At 50.3% G+C, this 19,393-nt stretch overlaps 1 protein-coding gene across 1 annotated transcript in view; it reads left to right on the top strand.

Moving 5' to 3' along the window:
* Positions 1–19,393, top strand: part of EFR3B (EFR3 homolog B) — a 114,682-nt gene that overhangs the window by 77,481 nt on the left and 17,808 nt on the right. Inside the window, exons 5-16 of the mRNA XM_023230109.1 lie at positions 4,979–5,100; positions 7,939–8,088; positions 9,687–9,821; positions 10,265–10,343; positions 11,076–11,211; positions 11,457–11,618; positions 12,597–12,708; positions 13,085–13,136; positions 15,145–15,317; positions 16,164–16,239; positions 16,920–17,081; positions 18,638–18,769. Coding sequence (XP_023085877.1) covers positions 4,979–5,100; positions 7,939–8,088; positions 9,687–9,821; positions 10,265–10,343; positions 11,076–11,211; positions 11,457–11,618; positions 12,597–12,708; positions 13,085–13,136; positions 15,145–15,317; positions 16,164–16,239; positions 16,920–17,081; positions 18,638–18,769 — 1,491 coding nt within the window. The remainder of the gene's footprint in view (positions 1–4,978; positions 5,101–7,938; positions 8,089–9,686; positions 9,822–10,264; positions 10,344–11,075; positions 11,212–11,456; positions 11,619–12,596; positions 12,709–13,084; positions 13,137–15,144; positions 15,318–16,163; positions 16,240–16,919; positions 17,082–18,637; positions 18,770–19,393) is intronic.

Raw genomic sequence — 19,393 nt, 5'->3', positions numbered from 1 at the left:
AAATAAATAAATAAATAAATAAATAAATAAATAAATAAATAAATAAATAAAATAAAATAAAATACAGATACTTAAGCCCTGCCCCTAGAGAGTCTGTTCAGTAGGATAGCAGTAGGCTGGAGTGGCTCAGAAATCTGTATTTTAAACAAGCTCCCTAGGTAGTTCTGATACACATTAAAATGTAAAGAGCTAAGATCATGGGACCCAGTGTGAGAATTCCCAAGCCTGAGGCTCAGCTCCACCTGTCACAAGCGGGCTGAGCTGAAATAATTCGCTTGCTCCCTTAAGCCTCAGTTTTTTCATCTCTCTAACGGGAGCAACGCATGTTCTGCTAAACTCACAAGACTGCCGAAAATCGTATCAGATAAAGGATGTTGTGATCAGCTGGAAAATGATGCATCAATAGATGGCTCCATCTTAATCCCTCTGCATGTGACCTTATATGGAAACAGGGTCTTAGCAGCTGTGATTAAATTAAGGACTAACTTAATTTGAGATTGGGAGATTATCGTGGATTTTCCAGGTGGGTCTAAATGCAATCACAAGCATTTTATTAGAGATAAGCAGAGGGAGATTTGACACACAGGGGACAAGACGATGTCAAGACTGAGGCAGAAACAACACAGTCACAGACAGCTAACACTGACATGTTAAGCAACCAGTGCCACAGAAATATTTACTGTTGTTATTACTTAGACTGTAGGTGTTAACTGGGCCTGGCCTGGCCATTCCTGATGAAAACTCCTATGTCTATGAATAGCCTCTTCTAGAACTCGGGCTTTGTGATGTCTTTTAGATATTTTGAAGGCTTCCAACAGAACAAGGCATAGATTAAACGAAAGCAAATAAGCTTTACTACAACCATATCTGAAATTTGTTTTTCTGATCAAGTGGGATGGGAAAGAACAGTGGGTGGAGTCCCGGGCATGTTAAGAATGGCGTGTTGTTTTTTAAGTGCTGAGTGGAATGTATTTGTTCATTGCCCCAGCAAACACTGCTATTCAATGATTGTGTGGTGCTGAATCCTGTAGGGTCATAAAAAGTCTAAGCCTCTTAGAATAAGAACCTTACTAATAATATGCCTTGAGTTCACACAGTTCCTGTTACTCCAGGAGTTCAGGGAGCTTTTCTGAATCTTCTCTACTTTATTCATGTTCCTAGGAGGTGATAGATACATTTTAAAGAAAAGAAAACAGGCCAGGTGCGGTGGCTCACGCCTGTAATCCCAGCATTTTGGGAGGCCGAGGCAGGCAGATTGCTTGAGACCAAGAGTTCAAGACCAGCCTGGCCGACATGGCAAAACCCCGTCTCTACTAAAATACAAAAATTAGCCAGGCGTGGTGGCGGGTGCCTGTAATCCTAGCTTTTGGGAGACTGAGGCCACTGCACTCCAGCCTGGAGTGAGACTCCGTCTAAAAAATAAAACAATTTAAAAAAAAAATTAGCCAGGCATGGTGGTGCACACCTATAGTCCTAGCTACTCAGGAAGCAGGAGGATCACTTGAGCCCAGGAGTTCCAGGTTGTGGTGAGCCATGATTGCACCACTGCACTCCAGCCTGGGTGACAGAGTAAGACTCTGTCTCTATAAATGAGTGAATAAATAACTAAAACATCAAGTTGTACACCTTCAATATATAAATATATACGATTTCTATTTGTCCATTATACCTAAATAAAGCTGAAAAATAAAAATAAAACAAAACTACCAAAAAGCCAAGGTTTTCAGTGAGGAAGTCCTGCTGGAGACAGGCAGCAGGATGTGGGGGACCGGCCACCTCCTGCAGGGCCTTGGGCAAGTTGCCTAACTGTTGTGGATGTCAGTCTCTTTGTCTATAAAATGAGAATAGAAACCACTCTAACTTAGAATCATTTTAAGAAATAAAAGAGATGACGTATGTACAAGTCTTAGGGTAGTACCAGACATTATATAAGCTTCTAGGCCAGGCAGGGTGGCTCACGACTGTAATCCCAGCACTTTGGGAGGCCAAGGCAGGACTATCACTTGAGGTCAGGAGTTCAAGACCAGCCTGGCCAACATGGCAAAACCCCGCCTCTACTAAAAATACAAAATTAGCCATGCATTGTGGCTGTAGTCCCAGCTATTAGGGAGGCTGAGTGGGAAGAACCACTTGAACCCAGGAGGCAGAGGTTGCAGTGAGCCAAGATCACACCACTGCACTCCAGCCTGGATGACAGAGCGAGACCCTGTCTCAAAAAAAAAAAAAAATTGCTTCTAAAATGTTCATAACCATTAGCCCACAAACTCCCAAACCAGCGAACATAAAGTTTGGCCATTCATTCTCCTGAGGTACATTTGAGTCTACACCATCACTACATCCTGGGGACAAAGTCTGTGTTTGTTTCTTTCTCTTTGTTATTGGCTTCTTTTTTTCACTGTTTCTTTTATTCTAAAATGCAGGCACTCTTACACACATAGGGAGTCTTAATCTGCCTCATCATATTCGAAGTAGACACAGTATAGATTTTTGAAACTTTAAAAGAACCTTAGTGACAACCGGGCTGCTTATTTTGCACATGGGAAAACCAAAACATAAAAAGAAGTTAAATGTCTCATTCAAAGTCCACACCTCCAGTTAAGAGCTAGATCTGCATTTGGAACCTGCTAGAGCTGTGTGTCTCCTTTGAGTGGACAGACATCCTGACTGGACCAGACTTTGCCTGTGTCGGTGGCTAAGGGCAGTGATGCACCCAACCTTAACTTCAGCCAAACCTGGTTCATGGCTTCAGCACCTCAAGTCTGTGTTCCAGCCTTGGGGGCTTATGAAGGCCAGGCAGCCGAAGGCCGACTTCAGCCTTCTTTCTGGGACTCTCCTGAACTTGCACGTAATTGATGATCTTGTGATCGCATGGATTACCACTGGATCCACCATTGTGCCTCTTCTGCATCACTGCATCAGTCATGCCAGCAATGTCACTTGGATTTATTGCTGATATCAGAATATTCTCTCCCAAATATATGAATCCATTTTAGATGTAGCTTGGAAGGAAAGATCTCCTTATTTGCTTATATGTTGGGATTCTCTCAGTCAACAGAAAATAGCTGTTGTGTTTATTATTGTAAGAATAAAACACTACAATAATTAATGATGTTTGTGGAAGCCGCTAATTTTCATTCAGAAAAAGTTATTAACAACTTTTAAGTTGTTAAATACAGATACAAATTGACAATACTAAATATTATGAGAGTCCACTAACTAGATACTTTTGGGAAGAATACCATATCCTTTTTGACGCAACACATGTTTATAAAAATTAAATAATAATACAGGGCAGAATAATGGAGAATATATTGTATAGTGAATCTAACCTTTTTAGTTGTTTGGGGGTACTAGATTAATAACAGTAAACAAAACAACCTATAAAGGCTGTGTGCTATGGCTGATGCCTATAATCCCAGCACTTTGGGAGGCTGAGGTGGGTGGATCACCTGAGGTCAGGAGTTCAAGACCAGCCTGACCAACATAGTGAAACCCCCCTCTCTACAAAAAAAAAATTAGCTGGGCCTGATGGCAAGTGCCTGTAATCCCAGCTAGTTAGGAGGCTGAGGCAGGAGACTCACTTGAAACCGAGAGGAGGAAGTTGCAGTGAGCCGAGATCATGCCATTGCATGCCAGCCTGGGCAACAGAGTAAGACTTCATCTCAAAAAAAAAAGCCCTGGCCGGGCACAGTGGCTCACACCTGTAATCCTAGCACTTTGGGAGGCTGAGGTGGGCGGATCACGAGGTCAAGAGATCAAGACCATCCTGGCCAACATGGTGAAACCCCATCTCTACGAAAAATACAAAAATTAGCTGGGCATGGTGGCGCACTCCTGTAGACCCAGCTACTTGGGAGGCTGAGGCAAGAGAATCGCTTGAACCCGGGAGGTAGAGGTTGTAGTGAGCTGAAATAGCGCCACTGCATTCCAGTCTGGCGACAGAGCAAGACTCCATCTCAAAAACAGCAACAACAACAACAACAAAAACCCCATAAGAATCATATTAAATATTTAGTAATTTAACTTTATTTAGTTCATGATTGTTGCTTCTCTGCAGGACTCAGTTGAAATTAAGTCCCTATTTAGAATTGCAAATGTGCAGCATCCTGGTGCAGAAGAAATCTAGCTGCCCAGGATGCCTATCAAGACCTATTGAACTGAAATGGCAAACTTAAAAAATGGACTCCAATTTTTGTTGTTGTTGTTGTTTTTGTTTGTTTTTGTCTGAGATGGAGTCTCGCTCTATTGCCCAGGCTGGAGTGCAGTGGTGCGATCTCGGCTCACAACAACTTCCACCTCCCAGGTTCAAGTGATTCTCTTGCCTCAGTCTCCCAAAGTAGCTGGGACTATAGGCGCCTGCCACCATGCCTGGGTAATTTTGTATTTTTAGTACAGACAGGGTCTCACCATGTTGGCCGGCTGGTCTTGAACTCCTGACCTCAAATGATCCACCCACCTCGGCCTCCCAAAGTGCTGGGATTACAGGCATGAGCCACTGCACCTGACCAAACTCCAATTTCTAACAATAAAGTGTAATTACATTTTTAAGTCAAATTTCAGATTTGTTCTTGTGTCCTCGAATTCATTGAGGGTGGTGCTGCTGCTTCATCGCTGGCTTTCACTCAGGTTCCGTGTTATTCCTAACAGCCTCCCTACCCCAGTGTGTTTGCGCAGTTCTGGATGGAGGGGAGAGGGCAGGTGCTTCCGTGAACTCCTTCATGTTCCCTTCTCTTCCATCCTCTGCTCCCACAGCAGGGTAGGCCTGAGAAGGGCCATGGTTTCCAGTCTTGTTGTGCAACGGGAGAGCTGAGCAGGATTGGGAACTCATTTCCCCAGTGTGCTCTGCGAGGCCGGCCGAGCTGGCTCCGGGATGCGTGGTTCCCATGGCTTGACCATGGCAGGGGGTCTGGGGATGCCCAGCAATGAGAAGCACAGGGGGTCACCTCGCTCGTGTATTTCTCTCCTTCCTCCCTGATAGTTTGTGAAGTTTGCCAACATCGAGGAGGACACCCCATCCTATCACCGGAGCTATGACTTCTTTGTGTCCCGATTCAGCGAAATGTGCCACTCAAGCCACGATGACTTAGAAATCAAGACTAAGTGAGTAGGGGAAGGCAAGGGTGGGTGGTTCAGCTCACAGCAGAAGCAAAGGTGGGTCCTGTAGATAACGTCCAACCTGCTATTGCATGTCTGCTTTTGTTAGTGTCTGTGTCTGCTCTGATGTTGCTGGGCAGGTAGGCAGCACCCAGCTCCCTACATATGGTTTCTCTTTTTTTTTTTTTTTTTTTTTGAGACCGAGTTTCACTCTGTTGCCCAGGCTGGAGCGCAGGGCGCAGTCTTGGCTAATTGCAACCTCCGCCTCCCAGGTTCAAGTGATTCAGAGACTTCATGGGGCCCTTGGTCATGGGTAGATCTCCACTGTACCCATTACGAGGAGTAGTAAGGGCCAGCTGTGGTGGCTCATGCCTGTATTCCCAGCACTTTGGGAGACTGAGGCAGGTGGATTACTTGAGGTCAGGAGTTCAAGACCAGCCTGGCCAACGTGGCGAAACCCCCGTCTCTATTAAAAATACAAAAAATTAGCCAGGCATGGTGGCATGCAACTGTCATCCCAGCTACTCAGGTGGCTGAGGCACAAGAATTGCTTGAATCCGGGAGGTGGAAGTTGCAGTGAGCTGAGATTGCACCACTGCACTCCAGCCTGGGCAACAGAGTGAGACTCTGTCTCGAAAAATAAGTAAATAAATAGGAAGAGTAAGAAGTTCCTCCTCCCCCAGGCCTGATCTTTCTGAACTTCTTTTGAAAGGCATGGTCAGCTCTGGGTGTCACAGAATGGATCATGTGCATTTGTGGAAGGGATTCTGGGGAGACTGAAGGAGTGCAAAGTAGTTAGGAAAAGAAGAAAAATTAATTCACAGGTACACATAAGGGAGCCCTGGGTAGAAATTTTTCTGCCAACCAGGCCTTGTTTCCTGCCAGCCAGGCCCCCTTGGGTGGGACAAACGAGTCCAGCACGCTGGAGGTGTGTTGCACTTGTCCTTTGGGGAGTGCCTTTTTAAACTGGAACCAAGAAAAGTCAGCAGGACAGTATTCCCGGTCGTTCATTCCCAAGTCCAGACAGCGGCCAGCTCAGGGTCTTGAACGTGGTCAGGGTCAGGTCAGCGTGGCCAGGTACTTCCAGGGAATCCTTGCCCATTGCCAGTGGCCCTAAAGGCTTCTGGGCCAGGGTATCCTGGTGCTCGTAGGCTCCTGCCACCTCCAGTCACGGTTCCTTGGTAAGGCCCAGGGTAGCACCCTGGCAACCCCAGTTAAAACTGAAGTTAAAAATGCAACTGGCAACTCAACCTTGAGAAAAACTGCTCATCTCCAATAATCACAAAAGGATGTGAATTGAAATAGCTACAAAATGTGAGGATTTTTTGGACTCGTAAAATTAGAACAGATGTTTAAAATAAGATCCTCAATACCGCCGCAGGCACTGTGAGAGTGGCATTCTCCTGCGGCTTGCGCATGGGCCGGGGGTGGGGGCAGTTATTTTGGCAAATTGGGAGCCTTTTGTTTCTTTTTTTGAGACAGAGTCTCACTCTTTCATCCAGGCTGGAGCACAGTGGCATGATCTCACATAATCTCAGCCCACTGCAACCTTCGCCTCCCAGGCTCAATCTGTCCTTTTACCTCATCCTCCTAAGTATCTGTGACTACAGGTGCACACCACCACACCTGGCTAATTTCTTTTTTTTTTTCCTTTTTTTTTTTCTTTTTGAGACAGGATCTTACTCTGTCGCCTAGGCAGGAGTGCAGTGGCACGATCTCAGCTCACTGCAACCTCTGCTTCCTGGGTTCAAGTGATTTTCTCATCTCAACCTCTCGAGAGGTTGAACCTGGGAGGCAGAGGTTGCAGTGAGCCGAGATCGCACCACTGCACTCCAGCCTGAGACAGAGCCAGACTCCATCTCAAAAAAAAAAAAAAAAAGCAAAACGTTTCGAAACAACTTAAATGACTACTAGTCACTAGTTGAGAAAGGCCTTATGATAGTGTATCAGGCAACCATTCGACATGTTTATGAAGAGTTAATGACATAGGAAAATGCATAGAATGTATGTGAAAAAAGCCATTACTGATCAAATATGCAATAGGGTCTTAATTCTGTTATCTATTATGCACAGAAGAAAGGAATCACATCAAAATGCCAATAACAGTTATCTCTGATAACAAAGATAACAGTGGTAGTGGTGGTGGAAGTGGTAAATCTTCTCTTCTCTCTGCTTTTCTATGATTAGCATGTATTATTTTATAACCAGAAAAAAGGCTTTATAAAAAGAAAGAAAGAAACTTCAGGCTGAAATAAACGGCCAGTAAAGAGGGCTCCCTCCCACAGGGCTGTGCTGACCCTGGGCTAGCGCAGCAGGGACTGGGGGTGTACAAAAGGGGCTCCTGCTGTGCTGTTACTCCGTTTCCCCTCTGGGTAAGCCTAGCCCCAAGCTGAAACCCCTTTGTGCCCAGAGAGCCTGCAGCTCTGTGCCTCTCCCTCTGGATCTGCCTCCCACTGCCCCCGCAAATTGCTCACAGTCTCGGATTCTGCTTCATCAGTTCTTGGTAGCATTCTGAGCTTTCACATCTTGGGCCCAAGCTGGAACAACCCCAGCTAAGTACTAAAGACGGGGAGCTGGAGCACCCAGCACCCTAGGGCTGGAGCCCAGACGGTACCAAGGCAAGGGCAGCCTGGGAGTCTCCAAGATGAATCAAAAGACATGGCTTCCTGGGCTCACATCTGCCAGCACCAGGAGGTCCCATGAGAGTAGCAGGTGGTCTCCATTCTGCCTTCTGATGGACAAATGTATCCCTGACGCCCAAGCTGCGCTCCTCTCTTAACCACCAAAGCTGGACTTCTCAGGACTGGAGGACTTCCGAGTCCCACTTCACCCTTTTCCTTACAGAATTCGAATGTCAGGCATCAAAGGCCTACAAGGGGTGGTGAGGAAGACGGTGAATGATGAACTGCAGGCCAATATCTGGGACCCACAGCACATGGACAAGATCGTCCCATCGCTGCTTTTCAATCTGCAGCATGTAGAGGAGGCAGAGAGGTGAGCACGCCGGGGTGGGGCAGGACGGTGGATATGATCAGCCCTCCAAGGGCTGCTTGGGAGCCACATGGTTTGGGTTGGTCAGTAAAACTCAGCTACGAGGCCAGGGACATGGCTTTGTGGCTTGTTCTGCAGTGAGTCCAAAGCTGACTCCCTAGGAGCCATGGGTCTGGCTTTGTGCCAGCCCGCAGCATCCCTTAACATCTGCGTTACCAAAGGAGGACAGTGTTGGTGCTGGGCTCCCTGGGGGTAAGTCTGTTGGTAATCACACACAGAACCAAGAGTCTAGTTACCTTTGTCTCCCTGGAAACAGGGCCAAGGAGGCTTTAAGGTGCCTTTCGTGGGTCAGGTGCGGTGGCTCATGCCTGTAATCCCAGCACTTTGGGAAGCTGAGGCAGGCAGATCACGAGGTCAGGAAATCGAGACCATCCTGGCTAACACGGTGAAACCGTGTCTCTACTAAAAAAAAAAAAAAATACAAAAAAATTAGCCGGGCGTGGTGGCGGGCGCCTGTAGTCCCAGCTACTCCGGAGGCTGAGGCAGGAGAATGGGAGCCCAGAAGGCAGAGCTTGCAGTGAGCTGAGATCGTGCCACTGCAGTTACAGCCTGGGTGACAGAGCGAGACTCCGTCTAAAAAAAAAGAAAAGAAAGATGCCTTTCGTGGCTCCAATCACTGTGGACTCTCCATCTGGACCCTGCTTCCTCTGTTGCTTTCTGCTGCTATTTCAGGCCCTGAAAACGTGCATGCTTGACCAGCCCGTAGCCACTTAGCAAGAGCTTGTAGACACTGGGTTTTAATCCTGGACCCCCTAAGCATGGGATTCATTCCTGTCCCTGCCCCCTCATTTTTCCTCTCAGTGAAATGGAATGGGGAGAAAGGTCCATGTTGCTGTCCCACCTGGGCTATCTGTTCACTAGGCTGGTTAAGTCTGTTGATCCCAGGCTACTAGAGCTAGACTTGGGTGGACGGGGGCAGGGGCGGGAGTTGGGGTGGGGTGGGATTCGTATGCCCTCTGGTGGCTGTTTCTGGAATAGCGTCTCACTGACAATATGGTCTCTGGTGGTCTCTGGGCTGGGAGTCCTCGGGCTCCTGTTCTGTCCAGATGTGGGCCGACTCCCTGTGACTTAAGGATCGTTGACTCTTGCCTGAGCCAGCCACTGTGGCTCTCCTTTTCCCTCCCTCTCTCTCCTCTCCTTTCTTCCACTTCTGTTTTGTTTTTTGCCTGCCTTCCCTATCTTCATCTCCCATCTCCTTTTCCTTCCGAAGCCTTAGGTGCATCGAGACACACATGTTCTACACCTCACCTGGCCCATGGGGCTCAGAGCATCCTTCACACAGTGGCGTGTCTGGAAATCTTTAAGGATTTCCAGAAAAAGAACTTTATTTTTCCTTCCCCAATCTTCCCTCACTTCCCCCAGTGGGGGCTTCTTTACCCCCGTTTCATTTCTGACAGCTGTGACACCTCCCCTACTGCCTAGTGCAACCCGTGTCAAATTCCTGTGTGTCCTGTGTGGATGAAGAACAGAAAGGCAGGACTGCACAGAGCCTGACCCCAGCCTGCATGCCACCCTCTACCCGTGTGCCTCTGTCTCTCCAGCCGGTCTCCCTCACCCCTCCAAGCACCTGAGAAGGAGAAAGAGAGCCCTGCGGAGCTGGCTGAGAGGTGCCTTCGGGAGCTGCTGGGCCGGGCTGCCTTTGGCAACATCAAAAACGCCATCAAGCCTGTTCTCATGTGAGTGCCCCCACCCACTGCCTTGGCCCCAGCCTTCAGCCTGGACATGTTTCGGGTCCCTGGCATCTCCTGGCTGGCTGAGGGGAAGGGGATATTACAGTGGTAGTGCTGCAGCCAAGTCGATCCCTTCCCTCTGCCTGTGTTCCCTGCACTGTGACAGCAAAAGCTGCCACAGGGTGGCCAAGTGCTGCATGGTAGGAAGGCACCCAATGCTAAGGGAAGGTGCCCAGCTTCACCGCACATGTCCACAAATGCAGAGCGCTGTCCTTGGCCTGTCTCCAGCGCTGGACTGGGACTACCCCAAGGCCCTTCAGGCTTTACTTCTTCACCCAGGAACTGTGCCAGGGGCTCTGAGGAGGTGTCCCTCTCCCTCCAAGCTAATCTCTTCTCCCTGACACTGCCGGGAGTTTCACAGTTGTTCCCCCACGTTTTCTCCCTCACAGACATTTGGATAACCATTCTCTTTGGGAACCCAAGGTGTTCGCCATCCGTTGCTTTAAAATCATCATGTACTCAATTCAGGTATGGTGGCTCCCCTGGGCCAGCATGATCCCGGGACAAAGGCCCCTCTGGGAGCCGGACGGGCACTAAAGTAGAAAGCCAGAAGTCCCCTGTGACTCCTCCGAAGCCCCCGGTTGCCTAAACCAGTGCTGCTTAAGCTAGCTGTGGAGAAGAGCCGGCTGATTTTATTTCCAGTACATCACAGACCAACACTTTTATAAAATACAATTAAAACAAATAATTTCTAGAAAAATAAAATGAAAAACTCATGCAAAATGCAAGCCTACAGATCACACCCTTGGCTGCTACAGCATTGACAAACTGTTTACTAAACACTGACTCTCCATCCCGTCCTTATCTCAGTGTAAACCAGTATCAGACCCATTTTGAATGGGCACCAGCCCAGGGGCCCCACCTTAGGCAGCACTGGACTAAGCCATGTGACCTCCCGTGGCCCTTGCGGAAAGACCTGAGGCACCGGAAATGAAAGGAAGACCCTATTTTAAAATGGTCTTTTGACCCATTTTGAAGTAAAAGGGCCCTGGAACACTGTCAGCCGAAGCCTCCACTGGGATTTGGCTCTTTGTTGGAGGGAGGAGGGAAGGATGCAGGAAAGGGCGCAAGGTGTCAGTGCCACCTGCAGTGCCCGGGGCCCTGGGACGTCCCTTTAGTTTGCCCCCGCCTTTGGGTGCCAGGAGAGGGCCGCGGCCCCGTGGGGTTACTGTCCAGGCCCAGCTCATCTTCCTCCCGCAGCCGCAGCACTCCCACCTGGTCATCCAGCAGCTCCTGGGCCACCTGGACGCCAACAGCCGCAGCGCTGCGACGGTGCGCGCAGGCATCGTGGAGGTCCTGTCGGAAGCCGCGGTCATCGCCGCCACGGGCTCTGTGGGTAAGGGGCCTGGCGAGGACCTGAGGGCCGGGGACCCCGCGGAGGCTGCCGCCTGTTCCAGAGAGACGCAAGGGGCAACAGGGAGGGGTCGGAGTCCGTTTTCCTCGGGAGAAGTCCGCCGAGAAGTTGGGGGCGCAGAGGAAGCCCAGGCTGGAAGGGGGCGTGGGCCTGCCCTGCCTGCTTGCGGTGCAGGGAGGAGGAGGGTGCCAGCCCTGATCTCGGGCGTCCCGCCCCGCCGCTCCCAGGGCCCACCGTGCTGGAGATGTTCAACACGCTGCTGAGGCAGCTGCGGCTCAGCATCGACTACGCGCTGACCGGGAGCTACGACGGGGCGGTCAGCCTCGGCACCAAGATCATCAAGGAGCACGAGGAGCGCATGTTCCAGGAGGCCGTCATCAAGACCGTCGGTGCGGCTGGGGGCGAGGCGCGGGGAGGGGTGGGGCGAGGCGCGGGGAGGGGTAGGGGCGGGGCCCAGGGACGCAAGACGGAGGCGCAGGGCGGGGTCAGGGGCGGGGCCGAGGGGAGGAAAGAGGGTCCCTGGAAAGGGGCGGGGCCCCGGGGGAGGCCTGGGGATGGGGTTTGGAGAGGGAGGGACCGCACTGGGGCGAAGGGCATCCATCAGGGGCTCTGTAGGATCGTCCCGCATCCACGTGTTATTCGCGGACCTCGGAGAAAATGAAGTCGGTCATGGTGCGCTGGCTGGGCAGGGCCCGAGCGACAGCGCCAAACAGTCAGATGGGTTTCTCAGATCTGAAGTATCAGGCGAACCTTCCTTAGTCCCAGTCTCCATCAGACCTGCCGGATGCTTCCAGGTTAGGGCTTCCAGGAGGGAGAGATGGGGACTAAGAGGAAGGAATGAGAAAGGGGGCAGGCCATGGAGAAAATGTGTGTGCTTCTGGGAGCGGAGATGATAAAGCCGCTTTCACAGCCTGCCTGCCCTAGCCATGTGAGCTTCCCCTCAGCCTGGTGTAGGCAGGTTAGGAATCCAGAAGCATTTTTTTCTTAGTTCATGGGAGGAGGATTTACCCTAGGGCAGCCAGTGAAAGAAGCGCCCAATGAGAACTTGGGCTCCCTCCGCCCTGGTCCCAGGGCCCAGCATTCACCATCCCCACCCACTAGCCAAGGAGCCAAGACCTTAACCACAGCCTCAGGAACAAGTGAAAACACGGAGCCTGGAAGAGACCTCCAGAACCGCCTAATGTCTCCCCTTCCTGGAGAGGATGAATCACACACGGGCTATCCTGAGTTCCTTTCTCTGGTCCTGGATTGACTCCGGAGAGCGGCAGCCCTCGCCGTCTGCAGGGGTTTGTGCAGCTGAGAGGCTGAACCAGGAGGGGCCCTGCAGCCTGTGCCTCACTGGGCACTCTCTCCGCCACCTCCTGCAGGCTCTTTTGCCAGCACGCTGCCCACCTACCAGCGCTCCGAGGTGATCCTCTTCATCATGAGCAAGGTGCCGCGGCCGTCCCTGCACCAGGCAGTGGACACGGGCAGGACGGGGTGAGCCACCAATCAATCTCCCCCAGCCTAGAGTCCTCCTCTCCCCCAGCTGCATTTTCTGACTCCCTCCGTTATCCCTCTTAACTTTATTGGCTCTGCTCTCTGCTCTCTTTTTACTCCCAAATCCCTCAGCAGCCTTTAGCGGGGCTCTTGGATCCCACAACAGTTTCTCAGGCTGCCCCATCAATAACCACCTCCCAAAGTGGGGGGAGCCAGTCACCCCTTGGTCGGCTTCCTGGGTCCGGAAGCCACTGTCCTGGGTAACTCAACACGATAAGCCTCATGGAGAAACGAATCAGGGGTAGAACTAAGCTGGCAAGTGTGTGATCTCCGCCCCTTTACCATCCTGGTGAGTATTTGTGTCTCTGGTCTACAGGGAGAATAGGAACCGTCTGACCCAGATTATGCTGCTAAAATCCCTCCTGCAGGTGAGCCCCATCTATCCCTATTCCTGCTCTTCCTCTGCAGGAGACAGCTCCGTCCAAGGGACCAAGTGAAGGCCTCCACATACAGTCGTGCACATTGCATACTGCACAAATACACCCAGTCAGTTGAGTCAGGGCTGAAATCTAGCCTGTGTTCCACTCACTAGCCAGGCTGGGCACCCACAGAGCGGGGTCAGCCACAGCGAATGGGGAACCTGTTTCTAGTTTTCACAAAGGTTCCTTATTGGCTACTGGTAGCCTTGTCACTTAGACATGATCTATCTCAAGATGGAATCTGTTGGTTCCTGCCCTGGTTCCCTCCAGGTACCCCCTGTTTCCCTTTCCCCTGTTTTGCCAGCACATGTTCTTGGCACATGTGCCCACCCCAGTCTCCCAGCCCCCATCCTTCCCATCCTGTAACTCTTTTATGTAACTCTTCTTTACATCTTTGCAGCCATCACTGGGGTCTAGATCCATTGCTCTCAAACACCATTCTGATGACAATCTTGTGATAAATATATGATTCCCAGAGGTTTTGAGCTGTTAGCCTGAATGAGGTCCTGGAATCTGTATTTGTAACACGTTCCCCAGGTATTCTGAAGTACAACCCTGGGCCTAAACCTGACATCTCACAACCACCTCTCCCCACCTGTGAGAAACTCAGCTACAAGAATAATTGTCTAGAAATGCTGTTCTCTACCAGGTGCCTCTTATTTCAGAGTAGGTCTCATATTATAATATTTTTTTTTTTTGCTCTTGTTGCTCAGGCTGGAGTGCAGTGGTACAATCTTGGCTCACTGCAACCTTCGCCTCCCAGGTTCAAGCAATTCTCCTGCCTCAGCCTCCCAAGTAGCTGGGATTACAGGCATGTGCGATCAGCTAATTTTTTTTTTTTTGTATTTTTAGTAGAAATGGGGTTTTACCAGGTTGGTCAGGCTGGTCTTGAACTCCTGACCTCAAGTGATCCACCTGCCTTGGCCTCCCAAAGCGCTCGGATTACAGGCGTGAGCCACTGTGCCCGGCCTCAGTTTATAATTGATGTACAACCAGATTTCAAACTTCTCAGACTGTTGGGAGGTCCCCAGGCCCCTCTCCCTCCCTAGACCTCCCATCTCGTCTCTCAGTCTCTGTCTCTGTTCCAGTCATGCCAGTCTAAACAGACCCCCCACCCCTGCCGCCACCTCATGCCTTCCCTCCTCTCCAGTCCATACTCTTCATGGCACTAGGTTTTTATAAGCCCTTTGTGCTCCAACACTGCTCTCATATAGTTATCACCTTGGTCTCCATATTCCTGCCATTTCTTTTCTGAGTTTACCCTCGTTAATTTGTACCCAGCATCTTCTTAATATGACAGTTTGGGGTACATCCTCAGGGACCTTCTGAATCATCAAAGGCATTGTTTTGCAATATGGATTTAACAGTAAAGGTGCTTTGCTGCAGTTGAATGCTTTGACAGCAGCATATATGGCATGTCTATTTATGCCAAACTGGCTTTAGTCACAAAGCGCCATTATTGCCAGGCTAACAGACCTGTTACCAAATGCTTCCTATGTGCACTATTTGGTGGTTGCCGTGTGTGTGAGTTCTGATCCTTCAGCCCAGCTGTGAGTTCTTCCACTGTCTCATTCTTTGTGATGATCATACTCTTAATGAGGCATTGTGTTCCTTGTGGCTATTCATCAGTTGTGCCCTAACTGGCTGGAATGTTAGGCTCAGACATTGCCTGGCTCCCGCTTCCCTCCAGGGCTCATCCCTCGCTTGCTTTTTAACACCCGACTGTCCCTGCATGCTGTCCCCATCTATTCACATGTCTACTGAGCTCGCTGTCATCTAGGTGAATGTTGGAGTGTTCAAAAAGTTGCCTGGGCTGCAGGGTATGGGAGGCTGGATTGGGTAATGTCTAGAGAGCATGTGTACATCAGACCTCACTTCTGCTGGCTGCTCCTCCGTCTCCTCCTGCACCTGAGAGGGACAGCATTCCTAGGCATACTTGTCCATACCTCCCTTGCAGGTATCCACAGGTTTCCAGTGCAACAACATGATGTCAGCCCTGCCCAGCAACTTCCTGGACCGTCTTCTCTCCACTGCCCTCATGGAGGATGCAGAAATTCGACTCTTTGTTCTAGAGATTCTCATCAGTTTCATTGATCGTCATGGCAACCGCCACAAGTTCTCTACCATCAGGTGAACTTGGGGTGTTTCCTCCAGGTGATACAAGATGGGGAGAAGACTCTCCATTAGGTCCTGTCCTTTGGTCCTGTCCTCACACCCAGGTGGGAGGACAATTCAGATACTCAGTGAGACTCGCCAGAGAGCTGATCACCAACATTGACCCTGGGTTCCCGCAGGAGGAGGCGAGACCAAAGGGCACTTGTGTCTGAGAGAGTAGGAGGGTGAACCGAAGATTTGGAAGATAGAGAGTAGGCATTAAAGGGAGTTGCAAGTGTGAGAAGGAAGGGGATGCAGGTTATCAGTACAGACTGAAGGGATTTGTGGGGAATAAGAGGAGGAAGAAAATAATCAGGATGAAGATTTAAGACAAAAGGGGTCAGGGGCGGTGCTCACGCCTATAATCTCAGCACTTTGAGAGGCCAAGGTGGGAGGATCACTTGAGCCCAAGAGTTCAAGACCAGCCAGGGCAACATAGTGAGACCCCCATCTCTACAAGACAATTTAAAAATTAGCCGAGTGTGGTGGCTCACACCTGTGGTCCCAGCTCCTTGGGAGGCTGAGTTGGGAGGATTGCTTGAGCTCTGGAGGTTGAAGCTGCAGAGAGCTGTGATCACTGAGCCACTGCACTCCAGCCTAGGTGACAGAATGAGAGCCTGTCTCAAAAAGGAAACAGAGAGAGATAGAAGGACAAATTCTTGAGAACTTGGGAGAAAAAGGTAATTGGGCTAAGAACCAGGGTCAGGGGAGCACTGGAGGCTTTCTACCAACTAACAATGTTGGGGCTAAAGCCCAGTGACCCGTGTGAGCTCAGGCTGGCCTCATACAAGGGCTAAGGAGGCCCTTTGCATCCTTTCCCAGTACGCTCAGTGACATCTCTGTCCTGAAGCTGAAAGTGGACAAGTGCTCTCGACAGGACACCGTGTTCATGAAGAAGGTAAGCAAGCATGACCTCCAGACGCAGTGAAGGGCGGGCGCGATGGCTCATGCCTGCGATCCCAGCACTTTGGGAGGCTGAGGCGGGCGGATAGATCACTTGAGGTGGGGAGCTCGAGACCAGCCTGACCAACGTGGTAAAACCCCGTCTTTACTAAAACTACAAAAATTAGCCAGGCGTGGTGGTGGGCACCTGTAATCCCAGCTACTCGGGAGGCTGAGGCCGGAAAATCACTTGAACCCAGGAGGAGGAGGTTGCAGTGAACTGAGATTGTACCAATGTACTCCAGCCTGGGTGACAGAGTAAAAGTCACTGCTGACCTCTGTCCCTGGAGCCGGCCTCCTCCCTCTGTGGCTGTGTGTCAAGCTGACTTCTCTGAGGAGTCAAGCCCAGAGTGATGAGCCAGGCCAGGGCCAGTGACTGTGTTCGGCTCCTATACCTGGATGTGGGCAGCAGCTTCTGGTGCTGGTTTCACTGGAGCCCATCCTCCTCTATGCGAGCCTACCTGTGTGTGTCCACTTCTGCCAGAGCCTGCTTTAAAGGCATCCCCTCCCCAACGGAGGAGGGGGCACACACAGCCATCCTGCCCCCCTTCAGATTGGTCTTCCTCCCTGTTCTCCTTGCCCCTCCTGTCCCCACCCTACTGACCCTGGCCTTCTCCTGCCCGCTCCTGTCCCTAGCACTCCCAGCAGCTCTACAGACACATCTACCTGAGCTGCAAGGAGGAAACAAATGTGCAGAAGCACTATGAGGCGCTCTATGGCTTGTTGGCTCTCATCAGCATCGAGCTGGCTAACGAGGAGGTGGTGGTGGACCTCATCCGTCTGGTGTTGGCTGTTCAGGTGGGGCCTGGTGTGCGCAGGGCATGGGGCTTGGGATCGGGGAGGGACCTGTTTTGGGCAAGGCCTGATAAAAATATTGAGTAGCAACTGCTTAACACTGTTTTGGAGCCCAGGAATATTGCACGCGTGGTTGGCCACTCCTCCCTGAAGACCCCAAACCATGGTCCTGTTTGGGGAACCCCAAAGAATGCTTCATTCATGGCCTTGCCCCATCCTCAAGCTAAAGAAGACCCAGAGAATGGGGTCATTCAGAAACATCCCTTAGCTACTATATGTCAAATCTCTCACAGAGTCTGAGTGAGACTCCAAGGATTCCTAAGAGGATGCTCTTAAGCCCTGAGTGATCCCAGACAAACTCGTTTGTCTAAAGAATCTCTGGTTCCCTTGGCTGGGCGTCGTGGCTCACACCTGTAATCCCAGCACTTTGGGACGCTGAGGTGGGTGGACCACTTGAGCTCAGGAGTTCAAGACCAGCATGGCCAACATGGTGAAACCCCGTCTCCACTAAAAATACAAAAATTAGCCAGACATGGTGGTGCACACCTATAGTCTCAGCTACTTGGGAGACTGAGGTAGGAGAAGCACTTAAACCCGGGAGGTGGAGGTTGCAGTGAGCCAAGATCTTGCCACTGCATGCCAGTCTGGGCAACAGAGCAAGACTCCATCTAAAAATTTTTTAAAAATTAAAAATTAAAAAAAAAAAAAAGATTCTCTGGTTCCCAAACAGAGCTGTGCTTCAGAATTGTTTTGAGCACTTGTTTAAAGTATATGTTTCCTGGAAAGGTAAGTCAGAGTCTCAAAGCCTGGGGACCTGTCTACCAAGCCTCCTTTGTGATGCATAGACAGCCAGTGTGGTACCGGACAGGGCTTGAGACTTTCATGGTCTTCCTGGGTGCATGTGTGCACCCAAGGCTACTGGGAGTCAGGGTGGGTCCTTTGGACCCCAAAGGCTGGGTCTCCAGGGTCCTGAAGCCAGGCAGGCATTATATTCCTGAATCAGGGCAAGCATGGGAATTCAGTCACAGAGTCCCACCTGTCTGATGGTGCTAAATCCTGCAGGACTAGCCTAGATGCTACAATTTTAAAATTCTATTTACCCTCAAGAGCTAGAACTTGGGGTTCCTTTATATGCCAATCCCCTGGTAACTCCCACAGCTAATTTAGCTTAACATATGAACCCAGTTTAGCAAGCCAATCCAGTCCTCTAAGAATCTTCTAGAGTGAAGGAGACAGTGCCCTGCAGTGGGATTAATGATAAGGGTTTGGGCAGTGAAGGTCGTCACAGCTGGAACTGCAGAGTGGGGAGTTGAGGTCATTGCCTCTCTAGTCTGTGAGTACTCAAGAGCCTCCTAGTTCATGGACTGTTCTACCCCTCCCTTCAGCTTTAATGAAGGTGACTTTTTTTCCCCAGGAAGTTGTGGGTCAAATGCTGAGAAAGACTTAGTCTAGGAAAGCAAGCATTTCTGAAGAAGACTGGGAAGAGGTCGGGTGGAGGGTTGGCACCCAGTGTAGTCTGTCAGTGAAAAACTCTGGGGGCCTTGTCTGTGTTGCTGCAGGACGTGGCCCAAGTCAATGAGGAGAACTTGCCTGTCTACAACCGCTGTGCCCTCTACGCTCTGGGCGCAGCTTACCTGAACCTCATCAGTCAGCTCACAACAGTGCCTGCCTTCTGCCAGCACATCCATGAGGTTGGTGTCATCACGACCAAGAGCTCAGGGGGCCCTCAACTTGGGGTTTCCTGGGAGCAGCTTTTCCTTAATTACATTAGTCCTGTACCTCCTCTTAGGCAGTGAAGACAGGGTTGAAGTAAGAACCGCTAATAGTGAGAAGTTACTCACGGCATCTTTCCCTCCTGTATGACTTGACAGAGCAGGGTGGGGTTAGGCACAGGGGTTGGGGGTCTTCCATACCTGTTTCTAATACTGTCTGCCCCTCCACTTCCTGCCCCTCTGTCTTTCCCCTACTCATGGGAGCACATCCGCACACGTGCCTCAGATCATGCAGACTACAGCTATGAAATACCACAAAAGTGGCCTGAGTAGAATGGTGAACGAATGTCTGTTCACGCCCACTCAGATGAAATGAAGAGCTACGAAAATTTCTCCCCGTTTGCTTCATGTATCTCCCTTTCCTTTGCTGAAAAAAAATTTAAATACTTTAAAACAAATCCCAGCTATCCTGTCCTTTCACTTTACATATATCTGTCTGCATGCCTGAAACAGCACGAGCACCTCCCTACATGACTGCCCTACCCTTAACGCAGCTCATTAAGTGATCAGTAATTCCTTGTATTATCTGACATCCATTCTATA

This window comes from Piliocolobus tephrosceles, chromosome 15 (genome assembly GCF_002776525.5).
Source record: "Piliocolobus tephrosceles isolate RC106 chromosome 15, ASM277652v3, whole genome shotgun sequence".
NCBI lineage: Eukaryota > Metazoa > Chordata > Mammalia > Primates > Cercopithecidae > Piliocolobus > Piliocolobus tephrosceles.
This window is presented reverse-complemented; position numbering and strand designations above follow the sequence as displayed.